The sequence below is a fragment of the Peromyscus eremicus genome, chromosome 2 (genome assembly GCF_949786415.1).
Source record: "Peromyscus eremicus chromosome 2, PerEre_H2_v1, whole genome shotgun sequence".
In the NCBI taxonomy this organism is placed as follows: domain Eukaryota; kingdom Metazoa; phylum Chordata; class Mammalia; order Rodentia; family Cricetidae; genus Peromyscus; species Peromyscus eremicus.
Window position 1 is genome coordinate 52,309,057 of NC_081417.1, and position 25,541 is coordinate 52,334,597.

Genomic DNA, 25,541 nt, shown 5'->3' on the forward strand with positions numbered 1-25,541 from the left:
AAAGGGTGTTCTCTTCCCATTAAATGTAAAAACAGAAGGAATTGTCTCTCACCCTGTTCCTCTAAATTAGTGGTTCTCACAACCCTGGAGGGTTCAAACAACCATTTTACAGGGATCACTTATCAGATATCTTGCATATCTGATATTCACATTACTCTTCACAATAGTAGCCAAATTACAGTTAGGAAGTAGCAATGAAATAAATTTATGGTCGACGGTCATCACAACATAACACAGCATTAGGAAAGATGAGAACCACTGCCCTAGATCCTTACAGGAGAGCAGGTAGCATAATAAATGAATAAATAAATACATGTTAACTTAGCATAGCAGGTGAGGCATGTTTAAAGTCAGTCTTACTCTGTGCACGTCAGATTGTACAACAAAGAGCTTCAGACTGTTCTCATGTCTTCTTAATATTGCTTTGAAATTTGCTTTCACCCTTAGCAAAAATACATAAATAAATAAAAATAAAAAAATTAAAAAGCCAGTCTACTGAGAATCTGTGTGTAAGTACTCAGCTCCTCCCCGCCAGAAGGCAGTGCCAGGGGCAGCTCAGGCCTCCCTCCAGTCTGTGTGCTCAGTCCTTTCCCAGGAAGCTGAAGTCAGGTGCTGAGGTTAGCTTCCCAGACAATACAATGGCCATCTTTTCTTGTTTATTCACACTGTGATGGTTTTATTTAGTTATGCATTTTGACCTCAACAATTGGGAATTCATTTTCATATTTTCATTAACTTTTATTTTCTATGAATTGGTAGTAATAGAAAAACGCTTAATTCTTTCTCTTAGAATATTCTCTTGTTGTTTCTATAATAAATGTTGTAGTAAAAACCTGCAAATGTATCAATTTACCAATTGGAAATTTCTAAGCGCTATAAAGAATTAGGTGAGGTATGGAGGAAGAAGCTAGAGAATATAATTTATGTCAGGTGACATGAGAAATCACTTATTAAAATAATATTATTCACAGAATAAACCACTAGATAGCATGCTTCATAGATAGATGCACAAAGCTCATACAAATACGAAGCACACACCCAAATTATTTCCTTTTCTGCCAAAACTATGGAGAAGTCCATATTAACTAACTATCCCTGCATTATTGTATTTCAGTGGCTTTGAAATGACACATTATTTCTTTGACCCATTGCATGGTCTAATGGGATATATGAAATTTCAGTAGCACGAAGAGGGGACCTGGCTCGGGGATTTATTTTAAATCTTGTGTGAAAGCTTGGTGTTCATTAAAGTGGAGGATTAATGACACTCTCCAGTAGAGCTGAGTGTAATGCAGGCAGGTGTGTGAACTGCTCTGCAAATCTGCCTTCCTCTTGACCCACTCCTTCCCTCTCTCTCCAGGCTAAGCCTCAGAGAAGAGACTCCAAGCCTTGCCAGATTGCTCACTGAACTTTGTACGGTGTGGTTATTTGCCAAAGGACAGCACAAAGTAGCAAGAACACTAATTTGTTACCTGACATTTAAAAAGAATAAAGGAAGTAAAAGTGTTGTGGTCTCTAGGATGAGAAAGGGAAATACCGTTTTTAATTAACTGAATAAAAGTGATTGGTCTTCGCTTACATCTAGTCTAGAAAGTCTTAAATGTGCTTTTTTCCCCTTTAAATTTGCCTACAAAAAGTCTATGGACATAAATGTGTTAGGTAGTAAAGGAGAGAGTTAATTAGATGTAGAAAATAGAAGCAATATTCAGAGATTGTTTAAATGGGACCAAAAACAAGGAGGTTAGCATATTGGTGTGTGTGTGGGTGTGTGTGGGGGTGTGTGTGTCTGTGTGTTTCTGTGTCTGTGTATGTATATGTGTGTTTCTGTGTGTGTATGTGTATGTGTTTACAAAAGTCCAGATACTGTGTTACATTTCAGTTTGCCTGATCTTCCTGACAAAAATTTGTGTGTTCATTTTATATAACATTTCTACTACCTCTCATATGTCCTTGTGGATTCCATTCTTCCAAGGACCTAAGAGTAGAATAGAATTCTGGGGCGTTCTCTTAACTCATAAGGATGAGAACAGAGGCTTTGCCCTTCCACAGTGTGACACACAAGACCCGGGAAGGCTACTGCTACCTTTCATCAACTTAAGATGAATTTAGTCACAGACAAATCCTCACCATAAAGAAGCAGATTGCATAAAAATGTGTCAGAATATGAGGAAATAAACAGAGTCAATGCTGTCTGTAGTTAAAAAAAGTTTTAGAACACAGTACATGTGTCACTGTTAAAGACAGTAGAGAATAAGTCAAAGAAGTTTGAATCAAGCATTTTAACTGCAAATCCAGACTGCGAAATTTGAACTGGATTAGGAATGTGCTATCTGAAACATTAAAATTTCTGCCTCAATTCAACTAAAGGATTTAAGAATAAAAACTAGGAAAAAAAATTCCTATTTTCTTTTGTCCTTTCCTCTCTTTGAGGGGAGAAATAAAAGGAGTGGTTGTGGAGCGGATTAAGCTGGATCAATGCAGTCAAGTCATGGCAGGGGCAGCGCTGAGTGACAGCAGCAGTCATTTTCTGTGTGGGTTGCCACCCTCCCCAGGCAAAGCTTTGTCTCTGCCCCACTTTCTCTTTACCTCCCACTCCATTGTATTTTACTGCTCTGTGTGTCTTTTAACATTACTCTCCCTTTCTCTTCTATTTTATCATAAGCCAAGAGTAAACCCCACGAAATATTTCTCAGGCTTTTCCTTTGCTCTCCCTTCTCCTGTCTCATAGACCCAGAATTTCTTTAAAATAATCTCAGAGAAGCAGCAAATCAAAACCACCAGACGGTGGCCAATCTTAGCTTCTACTTTAATTTTAGTTGTAATCTTTTAAAATTTTGTTTTATGTGTTTGGGCGTTTTCCCTGCATGTATACTGTGCACCACTTGCATATCTGGGGACCATGCAGGGCCAGAAGAAGGTGTTGGATACCCCTGGACTGGAGTTATACACACTTACAAGCCACTATGTGGGTGCTGGGACTCAAACTTAGGTCCTCTGGAATAGAAACAACTGCTCTTAACCATTAAGTGACTTCAGCAGTGGTCTTACCTTTACTTTAACCATGAAATTAAAAGAAGAAAGATACTGGCATGCACATATACATGTGTACACATGTACATACAAACATGAAGGCAGATTAGCTGAAGGTGAGAATGTGGTTTGGGGCTATAGAATCAAGTTTTTTTTGTGTTTTTGTTTGTTTCCTTAGTTTTCCTCAGCTAGTAGATTAGTTGGACTACTTCTAATAATGGACTAACATATCCAACTTCTACATTTTAGGAAAGAGCTATTTTTTTCTGTTTTTATATTTTTTATTCATTTTAATGTGTGTGTGGGGGTGTGTGTGTGTGTGGGTGGGTGGGTGTGGTGTGTAGAATTCAGAGGACAACTTATAGAAATGGTTTCTCTACCATGTGAATCCTGGGAATGTAACTTAAGTTCTTATTTTTAGTCACAGATACCTTTACCCAATATGCCACCTAGCTGGCCCTAAGAGCCCCTTCATTTGACATATTAAATTTTACCTTAATTAGAATAAAATATATATGGCTAATCTAGATGAAAACATAAAACACTGCACTTTTACCCAAAGAAAGCAATCATATTTGTGGTTTGAGTGAGGGTTTCCTTTACAGGCTCATGTATTTGAATGTTTAGTCACTAGGGAAAGACACTATTTGAAAGGATTAGAAAGTGTGACATTGTTGGAGGAAGTATGTCACTAGGGGTGGGCATGAAGTTTCAAAAGTCCATACCAGGCCCAGAGTCTGTCTGTCTGTCTGTCTCTCTCTCTCTTGCTCTCACTCTCTCAGCCTGCAAATCAGGATATTGCTCTCAGCTACTTATCCATTACCATGCCTGCCAGCCACCATGTTGACCACTAGGATGATAATGAACTAAGCTACTGAAACTGTAAACAAGCCCTCAATTAAATGCTTTATTTCATGTGTTGCCTTGATCATGGTGTCTCTTCATAGAAATGGTACAGTGACTGAGGCAGGCCTTGTTGGAGGAAGTGTGTGACAGGGGTTGAGGTTTGAGGTTTCAAAAGCCTATGCCAGGTCTACTTTCTCTCTGTGTTTCTCTGACTTCTGCAAGCTGTCTGCACATTACAAAGTAAAGCTTTCTGCTACTTCTCCAGCTCCATGCCTACCAGTGTGTAGTCACACTCCCTGCCATGATGATAATGGGCTAACCTTCTGAAACTGTAAGCAAGCCCCCTAATCAAATGTTTCCTTTTATGAGAGTTGTTTTGGACCTAGTGTCTCTCCACAGCAATAGTACATTGATGAAGACAATACTTAATGAAATGTCATTATACCAGCAAAGCTGACTCCTTTGTCCTCAGGCAAGGAGAAAGTGAACTGGCCAGAACATAAAATCAGCCATGAGACAACATGCTCTCTAAAGGCTTTTGAATTTCACATCTTTTAAATGAGATATGCTAACTTAGATATTTCCTGAGCCCAATAGATATGAGCACATAATTGACCTGGGTACAATTAGTGACAACTTCTGGTCCCCCAGGCAAGACCAGGAAAGTGTTTTGTGGCTTTTTTCAAATTTAATACAGAGCTAGAGAATAGTAGCATTAGTATCCATTCTGATGAGTAGGTGGATTCATACCATGGTTTTACCATGTAAAGTCATCCAAGTGTCCTTTGGACTCTGCTGAGACTATATGCATATGTCCCTTAACAGAAGTCAGTCAAGATGTCCCTTAATGCTACCCTTCCAGTTTTAGCACCAGTTTTAATCACTTTTAATCAACCTAATGTTATAGTATCATCTATGTCTCTCCTTGATGGCAATGTAACTCATTTTGATGCATAATCAAATCATCAAAATGAACAGGAAATGCAGAGTTTGTGCAGAAACTGAAAACACTTCACTAACAAGTAATGTCAAATGCTTCACCCACTGAAAGTAGTGTTACAAACGCTTTAAGTTGGACAGATCCATCATAACAATTTAAATAGTCTGCGAGTTCAGAAGGCAGATGACTAAAATCTCCAACTTTGGAGCACAGTTTTCTGTCTCCTGTTGGGAATGATGTTTCTACTTCAAAATATTGGTAACATCAATTCTAAGCACTAATCTGAATTCCATTTCTTTTGTTCATTTTTAACACAATGTATCTTTAGTTGGTCCCTGATCTGACACTTCATGACATCCTTTTTTGAAATAAGTTTTGACCTGCATATTACAAAACTAAAATTTATCCTTTTCCTAACTCATATTGTTCTCTTAAATAACTAAGTACACATAAACATACATTTTGCTAAGTAATTTTTTGAAGATATGAGGAAATAGCATGCACTTTGCAAATGGGACCATTCAGAGAACACAGGCAATGACTGACCACACAGGCAATGACTGACCACACTGCCCATGACTGACAACACTGGCAATGACTGACAACACTGGCAATGACTGACAACACTGCCCATGACTGACAACACTGGCAATGACTGACAACACCGGCAATGGCTGACAACACTGGCAATGGCTAATAACACTGGCAGTGGCTGACAACACTGGCAATGACTGACAACACTGGCAATGACTGACAACACCGGCAATGGCTGACAACACTGGCAGTGGCTGACAACACTGGCAATGACTGACAACACTGGCCATGGCTAATAACACTGGCAGTGGCTGACAACACTGGCAATGACTGACAACACTGGCAATGACTGACAACACCGGCAATGGCTGACAACACTGGCAGTGGCTGACAACACTGGCAATGACTGACAACACTGGCCATGGCTAATAACACTGGCAGTGGCTGACAACACTGGCAATGACTGACAACACCGGCAATGACTGACAACACCGGCAATGGCTGACAACACTGGCCATGGCTGACAACACCGGCAATGACTGACAACACCGGCAATGGCTGACAACACCGGCCATGGCTGACAACACCGGCAATGGCTGACAACACCGGCAATGGCTGACAACACCGGCAATGGCTGACAACACCGGCCATGGCTGACAACCCCGGCAATGACTGACAACACTGGCAATGGCTGACAACACCGGCCATGGCTGACAACACCGGCAATGGCTGACAACACTGGCCATGGCTGACAACACTGGCAATGACTGACAACACTGACAGTGGCTGACAACACTGGCAGTGGCTGACAACACTGGCAGTGGCTGACAACACTGGCAATGACTGACAACACTGGCAGTGCCTGACAACACTGGCAATGACTGACAACACTGGCAGTGGCTGACAACACTGGCAGTGACTGACAACACTGGCCATGGCTGACAACACTGGCAGTGCCTGACAACACTGGCAGTAGCTGACAACACTGGCCGTGGCTGACAACACTGGCAGTAGCTGACAACACTGCCCATGACTGACAACACTGGCAATGACTGACAACACTGGCAGTGGCTGACAACACTGGCAGTAGCTGACAACACTGGCAGTTTCTGACAACACTGGCAGTGGCTGACAACACTGGCAGTGGCTGACAACACTGGCCATGACTGACAACACGGGCAGTGACTGACAACACTGGCAGTGGCTGACAACAGTGGAAATGACTGACAACACTGTTCTGGTCAGGTGGACTTCTAAGGTGATGGTCTCAGACAGTACCTTAAAAGCAGCACTCTCTGAATGTCGATTGCCAGCCTGGAGGACCAGCTTAAACAGTAGCCTTCCATCAAGTTGGTATTCTGGTGAATATTAATTAATAAATCATTTTGTCTAATTTTTATGGCAGAATCTACAAGCCTATTTCCTCTACTAGAAATTTTCATGTCTGAAAAATGAAACCTTCCACAGAGATTTGTTTTTAGGACCAGCATTTCCCAATGACTTTTCTCTAGTAAGTTGACTCATGTCATAGAACAACTATATAAACAGACAGACATTAGAAATGTACATGAACTTCTAATATTAGGTTGCATCAAGAGGACTCTGTGGCAGTTTTAAGGAGAGTACAGACCAAAATTTTCCCTATTGTTACAGTTTTAAGTTTCTGAAGAAGTAGATACACTCAGTCACACACAAAGCTAGTGCGTGTTATTTCTTTGAAGTTCTCCTCTACCTTTTATGTTATTCAAAATATAGAGCATGTTTTATGTGAGTTCTAAGTTGAAATCTGGATCTGACTAACAATTTTGAATGGGTTAAAGGGGCATTTGAAAAGGGGAATACAATATTTTACATCTACAATATTTTACATCTTAAGTAGACCAAAAGTCCTTCTTCAACCTGTCTTTCTTTTTATTTTAATTTAAAATATATTTTTTTTTGTTTTACATACCAACCACAGTTCCCCCTCTCTTCCCTCCTCCTGCTCCCTCTCCCACCTCCCCGGACCCTACCTCCAATTCACTCCTCAGAGAGGGCAAGGTCTTCCATGGGAGTCAACAAAGCCTGGAGGGGCTGCATAGGACCAAACTAGCCCCTCTACATGTGGGTGATAGTTGCATGGCTTGTTCTGTTTGTGGGGCCCCTGGCAGTGGGACTAGGATTTATCCCTGGTGCCTGAACTGGCCTTTTGGAGCCCATTCCCCATGGTGGGACGCCTTGTTCAGTTTTGATGCAAGGGGGAGAGGCTTGGTCCTTCCTCAACTTGATACAGCAGGCTTTGTCAACTTGTCTTTCTAATCAGCAGGCAGACTGCTTTTCCATGCCAGAGGATCCCAGCTTGAGCAATAAATCACTGAAATCTTTGGCTTGGCTAAACATATGTTCTCTAATTCCTGTTGTGTTTTGAGTCGACTAGCAAACATATCTCTAAAAATCATCTTTGTTTCTTTCTTTACAAACTTTTGATTTAGCATAACACTTTGCAGCTCTTACTGATTTGTGGATTACTGTTATTGCTATTAATGATGAACTTCTACTTGTTATACTACAAGGCAAATGATTCTGTTAACTAGAATAATAACCAACAACCACACTAACCAATCTCCTGCAAATAATTCCTTTCAGAACAAATAACTCCTTTAACAGAGCTCACTTGCTCTGAACCCCAGATGAAGTTCATCCATAGATGTGGAGTGAGGGTGAAAAACCAAATCAATCTGGTGTCAACTGACCAGGCTCCTAAGATAACATGATGCTTCTAGGAGGCAGAAAGTATCTACTACTTTGCACATTGGGACCCAGTGATAGTAGAGCTATTCTTCCTCTGGTCCCTGGGCTTGTAATGATCTGAACATACATCCTTTAAATCTTTGCTTCTGTTCACATACTCTTGATTATTCATGGTATAGACACAAACTCTAAGAATTTCTCATTCTGCCCTTATCTTCATCTGTTCTTGGGGCGAAGATTTGTAAGGACAATACAGAATGAGTCTGTGCATTTATAGTTGCTATATTTGAGAAGTTAAAAGCCAAAAGCAGAGCTGGAATGCTAACCTTAGCCAAAGTGCTTGGCATGATGCTAGCAGAGCATGACCAGAATGAAGCTATCAAAAGATTACCCGTTCATTCCTTTGACTGTCGTCTACAATACCATGACCCAACACCATAACTGACTTAGTCTGCATCTATGCATTGATATATTGATATTTTAAATGAGTAGTATTGTTTTGTGTGGTTACTATCAAGACAGAGCCAACATAGACATATTGTTGGGAGTACAAGAATGGAATGCAACTCCAGATAAGGAAAGGGTTACTGTTGCAAGAGATGGAGCTAAGAGATCAAAACAAAGTTTTTGACAAAGAATAACCGTTGTGAAGTGAAGTTGCTTAAATGGGCTGTTGAATAATAATGACAGTGTTATAAAAGTTATTATTTGGTGTTAATGTCTCTTCAAGTCCATATGCATGGGGTTTGATTTTTGGAGATGTAAAACCAGGGGTTAAAATGCTGAAGGTTGGTTTGAGGCATATGGTGAGAATCTGAGGTCATTAAGGTTCTCATGCTCTCATCACTAGTGAGCTTGATGAGTCACTGTCTGAGCTCCTCAGCATTTTTACTAACTTGCTCATTCACAAGTAACTGATATTTTTCACTCTAAGGAGAACCTGAAAATGCTTTCTCAAAATGAGTACTGTAGAGCCTTCATTTATCTTGAGTAATAATTGATTTGCAGCAATCTGTTGAATAAGCTTATTTTGTTTAAGATATTGCTTCCCACATTGTGTGCCATTGTACTGCTTGATAGTGTGACATAAGGAAAAGAAAACAGAGAGAAATGTGTATTTGCATTGAATGGAAATGAGAAAGGTCACTCTTCCCTCCATAGCACCCATAGAATTATTCATGTAAAGAAACATTTGATAAAAAATACATGGGACAGGAGTTGGCTATGAGTCTGAATGGTTACAAGTGGTATTTTCTTTACCATTTTCTCACCTATTTTTCATGGATAGTGCCCTTGCCACAGTGAGCAAAATCTGACATGTTAACAGGTGATTAATCAAGAGATTAATCAGTGGAGTAGCTTGGTGGGGCTAAGTCCTGGGGAGAAGTCAATAATACAACTTCAGTATTGCAGTTCGTAGAGTGACTGACTGTATTAAGCACTAGGATAAATTTTTTAAATTATTATTCATTATACTAATATTGCACCATCTGATGGTTATTTGTTAAAAGACAAAATAGCCATGCAGCACAACTTTGGAATACTTATCCTTACTTTCTGCCACAAAGCTCCATAATGGAAATATCACTTCCTCCTGTCTCCATCAACAGTCCAAAATGTCATGCAATGAGAATTTAATTGGACTGAAGTGACTATTTGACATGCAGAGCTGAGCTGTTTCATCAAGACTCCACAGGTAGTGAGCACTAGGTGACGGATGGGTGGAAGGGAATGTACATTCTAATAAGGGGTCAAGGGACTTCAGGAGTTGTACTGTGTAATTACTTGAAGCAGCATGTGAGATGGTGCATGTCAAATAAGAAAATCACAATTCTATCACTGAAGAACACGGGCATCATATACAAAGACCTAATGCCAAAGTTAACCAAAGTACCTTTCTTTTGTGATAGGCTTTTAGAAGGTTATCTTGAACTGAAACATAGAGGAACCTTTTCCGAACAGTCACATTGTGTGACAAAATAAATAGTCATATATTTGTAGATGTAGTCATAGCAGGTTTTATTCAAATAGTTGTTTATAAAGGCAAGTATTTATTTTCAGTATAATCACTTATATGCAGTAATGGGCAATAGGTTTTATGAGATTCCAAGCTACATATTTTATAGTTCTTCATGATAACTTACACTAACAGATTCAGTAAAGAGTTTATTTGCATAATGCTATACACAAGAAATTTAAAAAAAAAAAAACATGGTATTAAGAATTTTCCAATGATCTTGCCCCGGACTTCCCTTCTGAAGCACAGGTGAGTGTCCTAACTTGCCCCCAACCCCATCCCTGGGCACCAGCCACTCCGGGGAAGACCTGCCCAACTTGGCCCCAGGTTCTGCTCACTGGGCAGGTTCCCTTCTAGCCCCACCGGGAAGGATCCCCTTCTCTAAGACCCCTGGCAGACCCTGCAGTCTCCACGCCCTGCCCCCATGCCCATCAGCCTGAGCCCCAAGCCTCTTCCTGAGACTTAGAGGCCGGCCCCCAGCTCCCATCTTGCCCCGGACTTCCCTTCTGAAGCACAGCCTCACCGGGAAGGATCCCCTTCTCCAAGACCCCTGGCAGACCCTGCAGTCTCCACGCCCTGCCCCCATCCCCATCCACCTGAGCCCCAAGCCTCTTCCTGAGACTTAGAGGCCGGCCCCCAGCTCCCAGCTCCCATCTTGCCCCGGACTTCCCTTCTGAAGCACAGGTTCTGATCACCGGGCAGGTTCCCTTCTAGCCCCACCGGGAAGGATCCCCTTCTCTAAGACCCCTGGCAGACCCTGCAGTCTCCACGCCCTGCCCCCACGCCCATCCGCCTGAGCCCCAAGCCTCTTCCTGAGACTTAGAGGCTGGCCCCCAGCTCCCATCTTGCCCCGGACTTCCCTTCTGAAGCACAGGTGAATGCCCTAGCTTGCCCCCGACCCCATCCCTGGGCACCAGCCACTCCGGGGAAGACCTGCCCAACTTGGCCCCAGGTTCTGGTCACTGGGCAGGTTCCCTTCTAGCCCCACCGGGAAGGATCCCCTTCTCCAAGACCACTGGCAGACCCTGCAGTCTCCACGCCCTCCCCTACCCCCATCCGCCTGAGCCCCAAGCCTCTTCCTGAGACTTAGAGGCCGGCCCCCAGCTCCCAGCTCCCATCTTGCCCCGGACTTCCCTTCTGAAGCACAGGTGAGTCCCCTAACTTGCCCCCAACCCCATCACTGGGCACCAGCCACTCCGGGGAAGACCTGCCCAACTTGGCCCCAGGTTCTGGTCACAGGGCAGGTTCCCTTCTAGCCCCACCGGGAAGGATCCCCTTCTCTAAGACCCCTGGCAGACCCTACAGTCTCCACGCCCTGCCCCCACGCCCATCCGCCTGAGCCCCAAGCCTCTTCCTGAGACTTAGAGGCCGGCCCCCAGATCCCATCTTGCCCTGGACTTCCCTTCTGAAGCACAGCACAGAGAGCTCCCATCTGGACAAGAGAGAGAGACTTCCTGAATCTGTCAGCTCTGTCTGAACCAAGTGTGCAGATAAGGCCAAGAACGAACCACAAGGAGATGGGCAGACGTCAAGGCAGAAACACATACAACAAAATGAATAGCAATACACCATCACCAGGCCCTAGCCCTCCTCCAACACCTAGACCTGAACATCAGAAATTGGAAGAAGCAGAAGAAAATAACCTTATGAATGTCATCATGAAGAAGCTAGAGGCTCGTGTAGAGGAAAAGACAAAAAAATGTGAAGAACGCTGTAAACAACTAGAGGAAAGGGCAAACAAATTAGAAGAAATCAAAAAAGTCCTGGAAGAGAACAATAAAATACTGAAAGAAAATCAAGAAAAATCAATGAAACAAATGAAGGAAACAGTCCAAGACCTGAAAAGGGAAATAGAAAAAATGAAGAAGACACAAACAGAGGGAATGCTGGAAATAGAAAATCTGAGAAAACGATTGGGAACTTCAGATGCAAGCATAATCAACAGAATGCAAGAGATGGAAGAGAGAATCTCTAGCGTTGAAGATACAATAGAAGAAATAGATTCATCAGTCAAAGAAAACACTAAAGTCAACAAAGTCATGTACCAAAATGTCCAAGAAATTTGGGACACCATGAAAAGACCAAACCTACGAATAATAGGGGTAGAAGAAGGAGAAGAATACCAACTCAAGGGCACAGAAAATATATTCAACAAGATCATAGAAGAAAACTTTCCCAACTTAAAGAAGGAAATGCCTATGAAGATACAGGAAGCCTATAGAACACCAAACAGACTAGACCCCCAAAAAAAGTCCCCTCGCCACATAATAATTAAACAATTAAACGTACAGAATAAAGAAAGAATATTAAGAGCAGCAAAGGAAAAAGGCCAAGTGACATATAAAGGCAAACCTATCAGAATAACACCCGATTTCTCAATGGAGACTTTGAAAGCCAGAAGGTCCTGGACAGATGTAATGCAGACACTAAGAGACCATGGATGTCAGCCTAGACTAATATACCCAGCAAAACTTTCAATCATCATAGATGGAGTGAGCAAGACATTCCATGACAAAGCCAGATTTAAACAATATTTATCCACAAACCCAGCCCTACAGAAAGCACTAGAAGGAAAATTCCAACCTAAGGAAGTCAGATACACCCTCGAAAACGCAGGCAATAGATAAAGCCACAGCAGTAAACCCCAACGAAGAAAAGTACACACACATCACCACCAAAAAATAACAGGAATGAACAATCACTGGACATTAATATCCCTCAATATCAATGGACTTAATTCACCTATAAAAAGACATAGGCTTACAGAATGGATACGAAAGCAGGACCCATCTTTCTGCTGCATACAAGAAACACATCTCAAATTCAAAGATAGACACTACCTAAAAATAAAAGGCTGGGAAAAGACTTTCCAATCAAACGGTCTTAAGAAACAAGCGGGTGTAGCCATCCTGATATCCAGCAAAATAGACTTCAAACTAAAATCAATCAAAAGAGATCAAGAAGGGCATTACATACTCATCACAGGAAAGATCCACCAAGATGAAGTCTCAATTCTGAACATTTATGCCCCAAACACAAGGGCACCCACATATGTAAAAGAAACATTATTAAGGCTTAAATCACATATAAAACCCTACACATTAATAGTGGGAGATCTCAACACCCCACTTTCACCACTGGACAGATCCCCCAAATCGAAACTTAACAGAGAAATAAAGGACTTAATTGATGTCATGACTCAAATGGACTTAATCGACATCTACAGAACATTCCATCCTAACAAAAAAAGAATATACCTTCTTCTCAGCACCCCATGGAACCTTCTCTAAAATCGACCACATACTTGGTCACAAAACAAATCTAAACAGATACAAAACAATTGGAATAACCTCCTGTGTTCTATCAGACCACCATGGTCTAAAGTTGGATTTCAACAACAACAAAAACTACAGAAAACCTACAATCTCATGGAAACTGAACAATACCCACCTGAATCACCAATGGGTTAAGGGAGAAATAAAGAAAGAAATGAAAGACTTCCTAGAGATCAAGGAAAATGAAGACACCACATATCCAAACCTATGGGACACTATGAAAGCAGTACTAAGAGGGAAATTCATAGCACTAAACGCCCACATAAATAAGCTGGAGAAATCTCACACTAGTGACTTAACAGCACACCTGAAAGTTCTAGAACAGGAAGAAGCAAAGTCTCCCAGGAAAAATAGATGCCAGGAAATTATCAAAGTGAGAGCTGAAATCAATAAAATAGAAACAAAGAGAACAATACAAAAAATTAATGAAACAAAGAGTTGGTTCTTTGAGAAAATCAACAAGATAGACAAGCCCTTATCCAAACTAACCAAAAGACAGAGAGAGAGCATCCAAATCAACAAAATCAGAAATGAAAAGGGGGACATAACAACAGACATTGAGGAAATCCAGAGAATCATCAGGTCATACTTCAAAAACCTCTATTCTACAAAACTGGAAAACCTAAAAGAAATGGATAATTTTCTGGATAGGTACCACATACCTAAATTAAATCAAGACCAGATAAACTATTTAAATAGTCCAATAACCCCTAACGAAATAGAAACAGTCATTAAAAGTCTCCCAACCAAAAAAAGCCCAGGACCAGATGGTTTCAGTGCAGAATTCTACCAGATCTTCAAAGAAGAGTTAATACCAATACTCTCTAAATTGTTCCATACAATAGAAACAGAAGGAACATTACCAAACTCCTTCTATGAGGCTACAATTACCCTGATTCCCAAACCAAACAAGGATACAACAAAGAAAGAGAACTACAGACCGATCTCCCTCATGAACATTGATGCAAAAATACTCAATAAAATACTGGCAAACAGACTCCAAGACCACATCAAAACAATTATCCACCATGATCAAGTAGGATTTATTCCAGGGATGCAAGGATGGTTCAACATACGAAAGTCTGTCAATGTAATACACCATATAAACAAACTCAAAGAAAAAAACCACATGATCATCTCACTAGATGCTGAAAAGGCATTTGACAAAATCCAACACCCCTTCATGATAAAGGTCTTGGAGCGATCAGGAATACAGGGAACATACCTAAACATAATAAAGGCAATTTACAGCAAGCCAACAGCCAACATCAAATTAAATGGAGAGAAACTCAAAGCAATTCCACTAAAATCAGGAACGAGGCAAGGCTGTCCGCTCTCCCCATACTTATTCAATATAGTACTTGAAGTTCTAGCCAGAGCAATAAGACAACATAAGGAGATTAAGGGGATACAAATTGGAAAGGAAGAAGTCAAGCTTTCCCTATTTGCAGATGACATGATAGTATACTTGAGCAACCCCAAAGATTCCACCAAGGAACTGATACAGCTTATAAACACCTTCAGCAACATAGCAGGATACAAGATCAACTCCAAAAAATCAGTAGCCCTCCTATATACAATGGACAAAAAAGCGGAGAAGGAAATCAGAGATACATCACCCTTTACTATAGCCACAAATGACATAAAATACCTTGGGGTAACACTAACCAAGCAAGTGAAGGACCTATATGACAAGAACTTTAAGTCCCTGAAAAAAGAAATTGAAGATGTCAGAAAATGGAAAGATCTCCCATGCTCATGGATAGGCAGAACTAACATAGTAAAAATGGCAATCTTACCAAAAGCAATCTACAGATTCAATGCAATCCCCATCAAAATACCAACACAATTCTTCACAGACCTGGAAAGAATAATACTCAACTTCATATGGAAAAACAAAAAACCCAGGATAGCCAAAAGAATCCTGTACAATAAAACAACCTCTGGAGGCATCACGATCCCTGACTTCAAGCTGTACTATAGAGCTACAGTAATAAAAACAGCTTGGTACTGGCATAAAAACTGACATGTGGACCAATGGAATTGAATTGAAGACCCTGACATTAATCCGCACACCTATGAACAAATAATTTTTGACAAAGAAGCCAAAAGTGCACAATGGAAAAAAGAAAGCATCTTCAACAAATGGTGCTGGCAAAACTGGATATCAACATGTAGAAGGCTGCAAATAGACCCATATCTATCACCGTGCACAAAACTTAAGTCCAAGTGGATCAAGGACCTCAACATAAACCCAGCTACTCTGAACCTGCTAGAAGAGAAAGTAGGAAGTAGTCTTGGCATAGGAGACCACTTTCTAAATAGAACACCAGTAGCACAGACACTGAGAGAAGCAATCAATCAATGGGACCTCTTGAAACTGAGAAGCTTTTGTAGGGCAAAGGATACGGTCAACAAAGCAAAGCGACAGCCTACAGAATGGGAAAAGATATTCACCAATCCCACATCTGACAGAGGACTGATATCCAGAATATATAAGGAACTCAAGAAATTAGATATCAAAATGCCCAACAGTCCAATTAAGAAATGGGCTATAGAACTAAACAGAGAATTCTCAACAGAGGAAACTCAAATGGCTGAAAGACATTTAAGGAATTGCTCAACATCCCTAATCATCAGGGAAATGCAAATCAAAACAACTCTGAGATACCACCTTACGCCTGTCAGAATGGCTAAGATCAAAAACACTGAAGACACCTTATGCTGGAGAGGATGTGGAGCTAGGGGAACTCTCCTCCACTGCTGGTGGGAATGCAAGCTTGTACAACCACTTTGGAAATCAATATGGCGCTTTCTTAGAAAATTGGGAATCCATCTCCCCCAAGATCCAGCTATACCACTCTTGGGCATATACCCAAGGAATGCTCAACCACACCACAAGAGCACTTGTTCAGCTATGTTCATATCAGCATTGTTTGTAATAGCCAGAACATGGAAACAACCTAGATGCCCTTCAACTGAAGAATGGATAAACAAAATGTGGTACATATACACAATGGAATACTACTCAGCAGAGAAAAACAATGACATCATGAGGTTTGCAGACAAATGGATGGACCTAGAAAAAATCATCCTGAGTGAGGTATCCCAGACTCAGAAAGACAAACATGGTATGTACTCACTCATAGCAGGATACTAGATGTGGAACAAGGATGACTGGACTGCTACTCACATCACCAGGCAGGCTACCTGGAAAACAGGACCCCAAGAAAGACACAGGGATCGCCCAATGACACAGAAATGGAATGAGATCTACATGAACAGCCTGGACATGAGTGGGGATAGTGAAGGGCGAGGGTCGAGGGAAAGAGAGCTTGGGTAAGTGGGAGATCCCAGCTGGATCAACAACAGAGAGGGAGAAGAAGGAATAGGAGACCATGGTAAATGAAGACCACATGAGAATAGGAAGAAACAAAGTGCTAGAGAGGCCCACAGAAATCCACAAAGATACCCCCACAACAGACTCCTGGCAATGGTTGAGAGACAGTCCGAATTGACCTACTCTGGTGATGGGATGGCCAAACACCCTAATTGTCTTGCTAGAAACCTCATCCAACTACTGAGGGATCTGGATGCAGAGATCCATGACTAGGCCCCAGGTGGATCTCTGGGAGTCCAATTAGCGAGAATGAGGAGGGTTTATATGAGAGAGAATTGTTGAGACCAAGGTCGGATAAAGCACAGAGACAAATAGCCAAACGAACGGAAACACATGAAATATGAACCAATGGCTGAGGGGTCACCAACTGGATCAGGCCCTCTGAGTGGGTGAGACAGTTGATTGGCCTGATCTGTTTGGGAGGCATCCAGGCAGTGGCACCGGGTCCTGTGCTCATTGCATGAGTCGGCTGTTTGAAACCTGGGGCTTATGCAGGGTCACTTGGCTCGGCCTGGGAGGAGGGGACTGGACCTACCTGGACTGAGTCCACCAGGTTGATCTCAGTCTGTGGGGAAGGCTTTGCCCTGGAGGAGATTGGAATGGGGGGCGGGCTGGGGGGAAAGTGAGGGGGGCGGAAGGGGGAAGAACAAGGGAATCTGTGCCTGTATGTAGAACTTAATTGTATTGCAAAATAAAAATTTAAAAAAAAAAAAAAAAGAATTTTCCAATGAACTTAGTACTATTCCACAGTCAAACAATGGTGATTACCACTGGGACCGTGGTATCTTTTTGTATTTTATTTTATTATTCTGAAAAAAAGTTATATTTATTATCCTCAACATTTGAATTAATAATCAAATAATCAGATGTACCACTAACTGGACTGACTGAAACTTAAAAATAATTAGTCTATAATCATCTTTTAAAGTCAATTTTTCAAAACTCAAAAGATTATTATATACAATCAACATCAATAGCCATTAAATTTTGAAACTAGTTCTCTCAAAACTAATTAAGAAAGGAAGAACGATACAAGAAATTACTTGATACAAAACAAAGGGTACTATATCCAAAAATGTTTGAGTGTAGTAATACCTTTATGCAAAGTCCATTTCAAAACTTTAGTTGAAATAAAAAGAGGTCATTGTTTTTCCCACTGAAGCCAGTAAAGGGATGTTTAGATTCTTCAAGGACAAACAGTTTGCTAATAACATCCCCCTTCTGACATGAAAGAAAAATAGGAACTCAAGAAAGTAAAGAAGAGAATTAAGAGTGGAGGAGAAAAATTAGCTAGAAGTGCTCTGTAAAAGCTTAAGACCTTTCAACAACAAGTCAGAGCTGGCCTAACATTGTTCTTGGTAAATGTCAGACAGAAAAGGATGTTAATTCTTGGGTAAACAATAGAAACTAGAAGTTATAGCATGAGAAGACTATATAAGTAGTGAGACTCCCAAGGCCGTAGTTAAGGAATGGAAAAATTATACTTATAATGAAGATATAGTTTAGGCAACAGAACTCAAAGAATTATCCCAAATACCATTGACCCCAATGAGAAGGAGGGAAAATTTTAATTAGACATACTAATGCATGTCTATTCACATTATGACACACAAAATCTTAAAGAATCTATTTGAAAGAGTAAGGTTTCTGTAATGGAGCACTCAGTGTTTAAGGCTAGATGTGAAGCATATATACAGATGAAAGCCAAGCTTCACAAGTGAATGAGATTCCAAAGCAAGGGGAGGCACATGTGGGTTTGAACAGCAGACTTAACAGCTCCCTTGATACTGACAAATAAACCCCTGAATTTCAATCTTGGAAGATTCTACTGCATTGTTAAAATATGTTAGCAAGCATTTAATTCCTTGTTTTCAAACTCCAAACTTAGACAGCAACCCAATAATAAAGATAAAATACAAACACATGAAACAAATAAAAGCAATGGAGTAGACCAGATGGGGTAAGAAGCCCTTCCTCCTATCCTGCAAAGTACAGACTAAAACCGTGTCTCTGTGTGTGTGTGTGTGTGTGTGTGTGTGTGTGTGTGTGTGTGTGTGCGTGCCTGCCCTTGTAGGCATATATCTAGTCTTAGTATATAAACTCCATAGCTCTATCTTGCTCTATTCCAAAATGAAATAAAGAAGAATATGCAGAGACCCCAGAAAGCAAGTAATTAGTGATAAGTGCTCTGGGTTTTGTTAATATATTAGACTTGGTAGTATAAAAGTCAAATTCCAAATAATTACAATAGCATTTAATGTGGTTCTCCATTTATTAAGAGGTACTATTTCAGCTAGTCATATTCAAAGGAAAGTTAGAGACTACTAGGAACTTATCAATGGATTTTCATGGATATAGCAGAATACCTGAGCTGGAACAATCTTAAAAAATAAGGCATGTTATCTGCCTTTGGCCAAAGCTGTGAAGCTCCATGTAATATGGAAAATAAAGAACATTCTGAGCAAAAATATTTAGACTGAGCTCATGCTGTGACCAAGAACCTTCTTCTGCAACCATAGCCTTAATCTTTTCCAATCACTTCTTTAAGTTCTCATTTCTAGATTCTTTTATATTTGAAATTGAGTTTCTATGTGAGTGTTGGAGGGTACATCCAAAACACAGCAGAGGACAATCTCTACACTTCACTTAAGCTGGTAAATGAGAATGCTAATTAACTAGAAAAAATTGTATATGTAATGGCATACTACAGCACCTACCAGCTCTCCATACAAAAGGATAACAAAGTCACCCCTTCCATGAAACTGGAATGGGAAGGATTTACTCTTGTGACTTTATCATGAGTTCTCTATTTGCAAGTAGCAACAAAATCTTATTTGATGTCAACTGTGACCAATTGGCATTTCCCATGTACTGGGTACCTCCCTTGAGAAGCTGAAATATTCAATTACAGTAAGCAGAACAAGCTGGCATATAGGGCCATTATCACAACATTTATCAGGTTTTATGGTTTACTTTCCTCAGTCTGGCTATATATTGCACTGAAATAGACAATTGCATGTCAAACTTGCTCCAAGAGAATCTGTGACAAAGTGATTCAAAATCAAGGTGCTCACTCCTATCTTAGATTTGTAGCAAGGTGCTTCTTATTTGAATGGACATGGCATCATATGTTCTCATTTAGAATCAATTTGAGACACAACTGTGCAGTACAGTAAACATAAGTTTTAAAAACATATTTCATTATTCCACATGTAACCTTCATAAGACGATAAAACTTGTACATGGAATCCAGTTACCCATATTTTCTATTACACACTCTAAAATAGCAAAGAGCCACATACAAACATTATTATAATGAAGGAAATTAATTGTGGAACTGTACACATGTCACCATTAGTAGAGAGAACTGAAAGACAACTTAATGTTAACTGTACAAATTTTTATAATTCTGTATACATCTATGATCATGTAAAATATAAAGAAAAAATTTCATTCACAGATACAAAGGGTTATATATCTCAAATCTCTATCTGTATCATTTTCTACAAGAAAGTCAATAAAACTGACTATCATCGGTGATTGGGACTGGAGATGAGGAAGGAAAAAAGGGATGGATTACAGAGGCTGAAATGCTTCAGGAGCGATAGAATGACCTACAACAGGATTATGGACATAGTTTGTATAACTCCAGTAATTAAAAAAAAAAAAATCCCTGAGTTGTGTGCTTTCAATGGGGCATCTGATGATATGTTAATTATACCTCAGCAAAGCTGTCATAGTGATTATGAAAAATGGGAAATTGTATCAGAGCTTTCTACTCCTCTTTTAGGAATCCATATCATTTACATTTTGATTTCTGTAGTGTTTGGACAGCAGCAGGAGAAGGGCAGCAAAGCACGTCTGTGTCTTAGTCCTATCGCGGTCCTGTCTCAGTACTCTCGTAAGAACCAGGGCTGACAGCAAGGGCCAGGGGTCAGAGGAGATGAACTGAAGGGGAATTTTTATCCCTGTGGCAGCTATGGTTAGGAGTTATTATCTGTTTCTTATTTAGAGAGGAGAGACACTGATATCAGAAGCCACCGTGTGTCCTCTGTAGCTCGTTGTCTGTGGGAATACTTATACGAGGCTGCAAAATAGTTGTCACTAAGGAGTGTGTGCTTGTTCATTGTCAACAAATCATTTTGTCATTTTTACAAAGCCCTAAGGAAAATGACAAATGTTCACACAAACAAACAAAAACCTTCTAACCTCTATAATCAGGGTTGACTCTGTCTGAAGAGCATCATGATTTCAGTTCACAGCATGAGAAAATAAGGCCAGTGTCACACTTTCTGGAATTTTCTCTGAAGAGATTTATTCCTTCCCAGGTGCATTTCACTTAAAATCACAAGCTGTCTGCACTTTTCTCATTTATGTATTACCCTGAACCCTAAGTGTCTCACAGAGGCTGGCAATGTGGGGTGGAAATCTTTTGTTCCTGAACCTGTAACAGTACACAGCACATGAAAATTCCTCAAGACATGCTTGCATAATGAGCTGCTAAAGAATGTGAAGAAGTTTCTATCAGTAAGAATAGGTATTTCATGAAACTTGGATGTTCAGAATACTCTGTTTATGTGTAATCAGTGACATATATATTGTTCATGAAATAGAAAATTAAAATGAATTCTTAGTGTTTTAGTGGTATAGTTTCAAGAAATCTGTATTTGCATTCTTAGAGAGTTTGTGGGTTAGATGAAACAATTCAAACATAAAATTGATTTAAAAGATAATGAAACTAGCGAGGTACAGTGGACTATGTCTGTCATTTCAGTGCTTGGGAAGCCCAGGTAAGGGAGGACCAGTTTCAGGTAAATCTGAACTGCATGAGACCCTACCCTATAAAGAAAAATAACTACATAAGGAAGCTGAAAGTTATCCTGTAGACTAGTTTCTAAACAGTCTTATTAATAAGAAACACGGAGCCAAATGCAGGGGTACAAGCCGTAGAGATCAGAGCAGTAGCTGCCAACTAACCTTAGCTCACCACGTCACTGTAGCTTCACAAGAGAGAGTCTTCCTGTCTAACCTGAGCCTTTATTGCCTTGCTGTTCTGCCTTTTCATTGACTCTAAGCCCAGCCACATCACTTCCTCATCACTGCCTGTCTATACAGACCTCCAGGTCTCTATGGTTGGTACTGGGATTAAAGGTATGTGTCACCATGCTTGGCTGTGTCTTTGAACACACAGAGACTCTGCCTGCCATGTGATTGGATTAAGGGTGTGTGCTACCACCACCTGGCTTCTGTTTATGGCTATGACCTCTGATCTCCAGGCAAACTTTATTTATTAACATACAAATAAAATATCACATTTCAGCACAAATAAAATATCATCACATTATCCTAATTACAATAAGCAAGGGAAAAAAGTCAAAAAAGCAATTGAAACAATCTGCTACAATAAATTTCATAAAAAGATAGTGAATTTCTGGGGCAGCCTACAAAACTCCCATATTAAGTACATGCATGCATCTAAATTGAAGCAAGAATCATTTCCCAGTTCTGTAAAAGCTGCCTTATTCTACATACCACATGAATAGATTTAAAAGAATTTCTTTTACTTTGTTATTTTATTTCTAATCCAGATCTTATGCAGCACAGGCTGGCCTGGAACATTCTGTGTAATCAAGGATGACCTTGAACTCTTTTTGCTTGTTTTTAAGAAAGAAAGAAAGAAAGACTTTTCCTCTGTTCTTGACAGTATAGGGAGAGTGGGAATGGTAGAGGATCAAGAGATGGTTGCTAGGAGGGGCAGGGAGACTGGAAGGAAGGGGAGAAGTGATATAATTGTATTATAGTTAAAATTAATTAATAAAAAATGAACTGGCAAGGATGAAGCTCCTGAGTGTACAGGACCAGGATTTTTCCATGTCCTGTGACCTAAGTGTGGTGTCTTCAGATTAAGAGGTAACTATCAAGTTCCAAGTTTCCAGTGGAAAGCAAAGTGCAACTAAGATAGCTGGTATTGTTTTAGACGTCTAAAACCCTGCTAACCAACAACATGAAGGAGGTAGTCCACTCCTGATAGTGGACATCATTGTGTGTGATAACCCACGGCTCCTGTGAGGAACATTATTCCTCTCTTGTAGGACAACTACCACTAAATCTATCAACAGATGTGATTTTAGGAAGCTTATAACACTGTTATTTTCATATCATTTTTGAAAAAACTTCGGTTATGCCAACCACAACCCCTCAGACCTACTTCTACCCAAACTTCTCACCACTTCATGTCAACTTTGTTCTACTATCTCTCTCCATAAAGATATCTCTTCTCCCTCAAAATTCCTTTCTATTTCTTGGGCTCAATAGCTGCTCCAAAGTCTACATAAAATCTAAAGATTTAAAGGTAGCAGTCACATGAGAAAGAACATGCAACATTTATCTTTATGGAACTGTGATCTTTCTTTGAGTCTTGTTAAATCTCAAATTCAAGACAAACCACTGAGGTGCCTATTTAACATATCAAAGAAGACCTGGCCTTCAGGTTCTCCAAGCATCCCTCAGTCTATAATTGTTACAGGGTATGGCTGCTGTATCCTGCCTTCTACCCTGAAGTCTCCAGCCCAAGGGCTGGGCTGTCCTTCTGCCAGAGGCTCTTCCCTATATAATCCAGACATTTTGGTTACCCACCCTTTTGTAAGTTTGGCCTCTTGACTGCTGCATCTCCTTGTTCCCCTCTCTTCCTTCTCCTTCTCCCCACTCCCCACATGTCCCTGCTCAGCCTGGTCATGTCCACTTTGGACTGTCGAAGATGTCGATATCTCTGCTTCTACCCTTTAATCTACAATAAACTTTCTCCTCCACCATGTCTAGGAGCAGTCATGTCCTTTTCTTTTCTTTCATTTTTTTCAAGTATGATTTTTCCAATTCCATTCATTTACTTGTAAAATGGTTTGTGTTTTTCTTCATAGCTATCTATAATTCCATTTTAACAATAGGCTATATGCTTTGGGAGTCTTTTAGATAGCACTGGCCAACTGCTCAATAAATCATTTCTCCTGTCTCATATTAGGGGTTTTGTTAGGTTTTATCTGGTTCTTGGAGGAGGTGCCTTTAGCCCAGATGAGAAAGGTGCATTCAAACTTGTGGGTTTTTTGGTCATTCATATTATTTTCCTCACCTCCCTCCTCACGTATTTACCTCCCTCCCCTTTCCATAAGGGGCCTGCCTTCTACTATTCCACCTTAGGTCATTTGTATCTTGCTATTCTCCTTTATATCACCCTCCCATCTTCTTTATTTATCTCTCCCTCTGTAAGGAATCCCCTCTTTCCCATCTTCCTGTTCAGATACCCTGTTCTCAGCTTTTCCTTTCTTGATTTGTCCCCAATCTCCCTATCCTGGCAACTGACTTCTTTTGCTTTCCTGGTTTCTGAAGTTACTACAGGCCATGTACTCATATCAAAAGATTTGTAGCTAAGAGCCTCCAATTAAAAAGGACATGAGATGTTTGTCTTTCTGAGCCTGGGTGACTTCACTCAATGTAATCTTTTTAAATTCCATCCATTTATCTGAAAATGTCATGATTTTATTTTTCTTTACAGTTGTATAGCATTACATACTGTGTATGTATCATATTCACATTATCCATTCATAGGTTTTAGGATATCTTAACTGATTGATTTACTATAAGGATCTTTTTTTCTGGCTTATACCTTATATATGGCCATTTTCTTGTTTATCTGAGGGGAGAGGGAGAGGGAGAGGGAGAGAGAGAGAGAGAGAGAGAGAGAGAGAGAGAGAGAGAGAGAGAGAGAATGTCATTTCTTCTTCCAATGAGAACATAGTATGTACTTGGTCAGTGCCCAACCCTTAAGATTCATTCAGTATTTGCATCCTAGGGGCTCTACTCCACACACAGCCGCATCAGTCACTTTTGAGCTTGGAACGTCAATGAAGTAACTGGAGATTGAAAGCAAGGTGGAGATAGAAAAATTTATTTAAAACCCTCTCATAAGACAATACCTTAGCCGGGTATTTTGTTCACAAAAGTGAAAGCCATCTTATCACATTCTTTTTTATTACTAAACCAAGTTATAGATAACAAATGTATCCACAAGGATGATACAGCTATTATAAACAGGGTCAGGGTTCCTGTCTAGGTTTTTCTCACTTAATAGCTACATTTTTTTTTTTAACTGAGTCAACTTTTCTAGAAAGGTAAATGAGTTAAATGTTAGAGTGTTTTGCAGACGTTTTCTGACTTTTTTAAACCAAGATTATTTTAATCTCAGATTACGTCATTAATATTTCCATACATGCTCCACTAGCCTTTGAGGTGAGCTATGGTTAAAGAAAACTTTTCCTACATAAAGATGCAGATTCTCACCCTTATTTCTTACATATCTCTGTTGTTTGTAGTTTTATCTAGCATAATGAGAATCAGCTAAGTTTAGGAGTGAGACCAGAGCCTTAAAACCTCCTAGCTATAAACATGACAACTGGCTCCTTCAAAGCTTTGATTAAGTTCTCTCTGTAAAAGATTCATCTCAGAAAAGCTCCATGAGAGTCTCCAGTGCATCCTAAGATACATGGATTGTCCAGCACTCAGCCATGGCATGTATATCAAGCATGTTCTACAGCCCTCAGTTCCTGAGTTAACATCCCGCATACTCCCTATACTCAAGTACTTATCTTGGAATCCACTTTCAGAAACCCAGATGGGTCCATTGAATGATACTTTGTCATCTCCTCATCCCCAAAC

At 40.3% G+C, this 25,541-nt stretch overlaps 1 protein-coding gene across 1 annotated transcript; it reads right to left on the bottom strand.

The window, feature by feature from the left end:
• Positions 1–5,509: 5,509 nt before the first annotated feature.
• Positions 5,510–6,514, bottom strand: LOC131904739 (keratin-associated protein 10-8-like). The gene has a single exon (XM_059255786.1). It carries the CDS (start codon positions 6,512–6,514, stop codon positions 5,510–5,512), a length of 1,005 nt encoding a protein of 334 aa, XP_059111769.1.
• Positions 6,515–25,541: the final 19,027 nt, after the last annotated feature.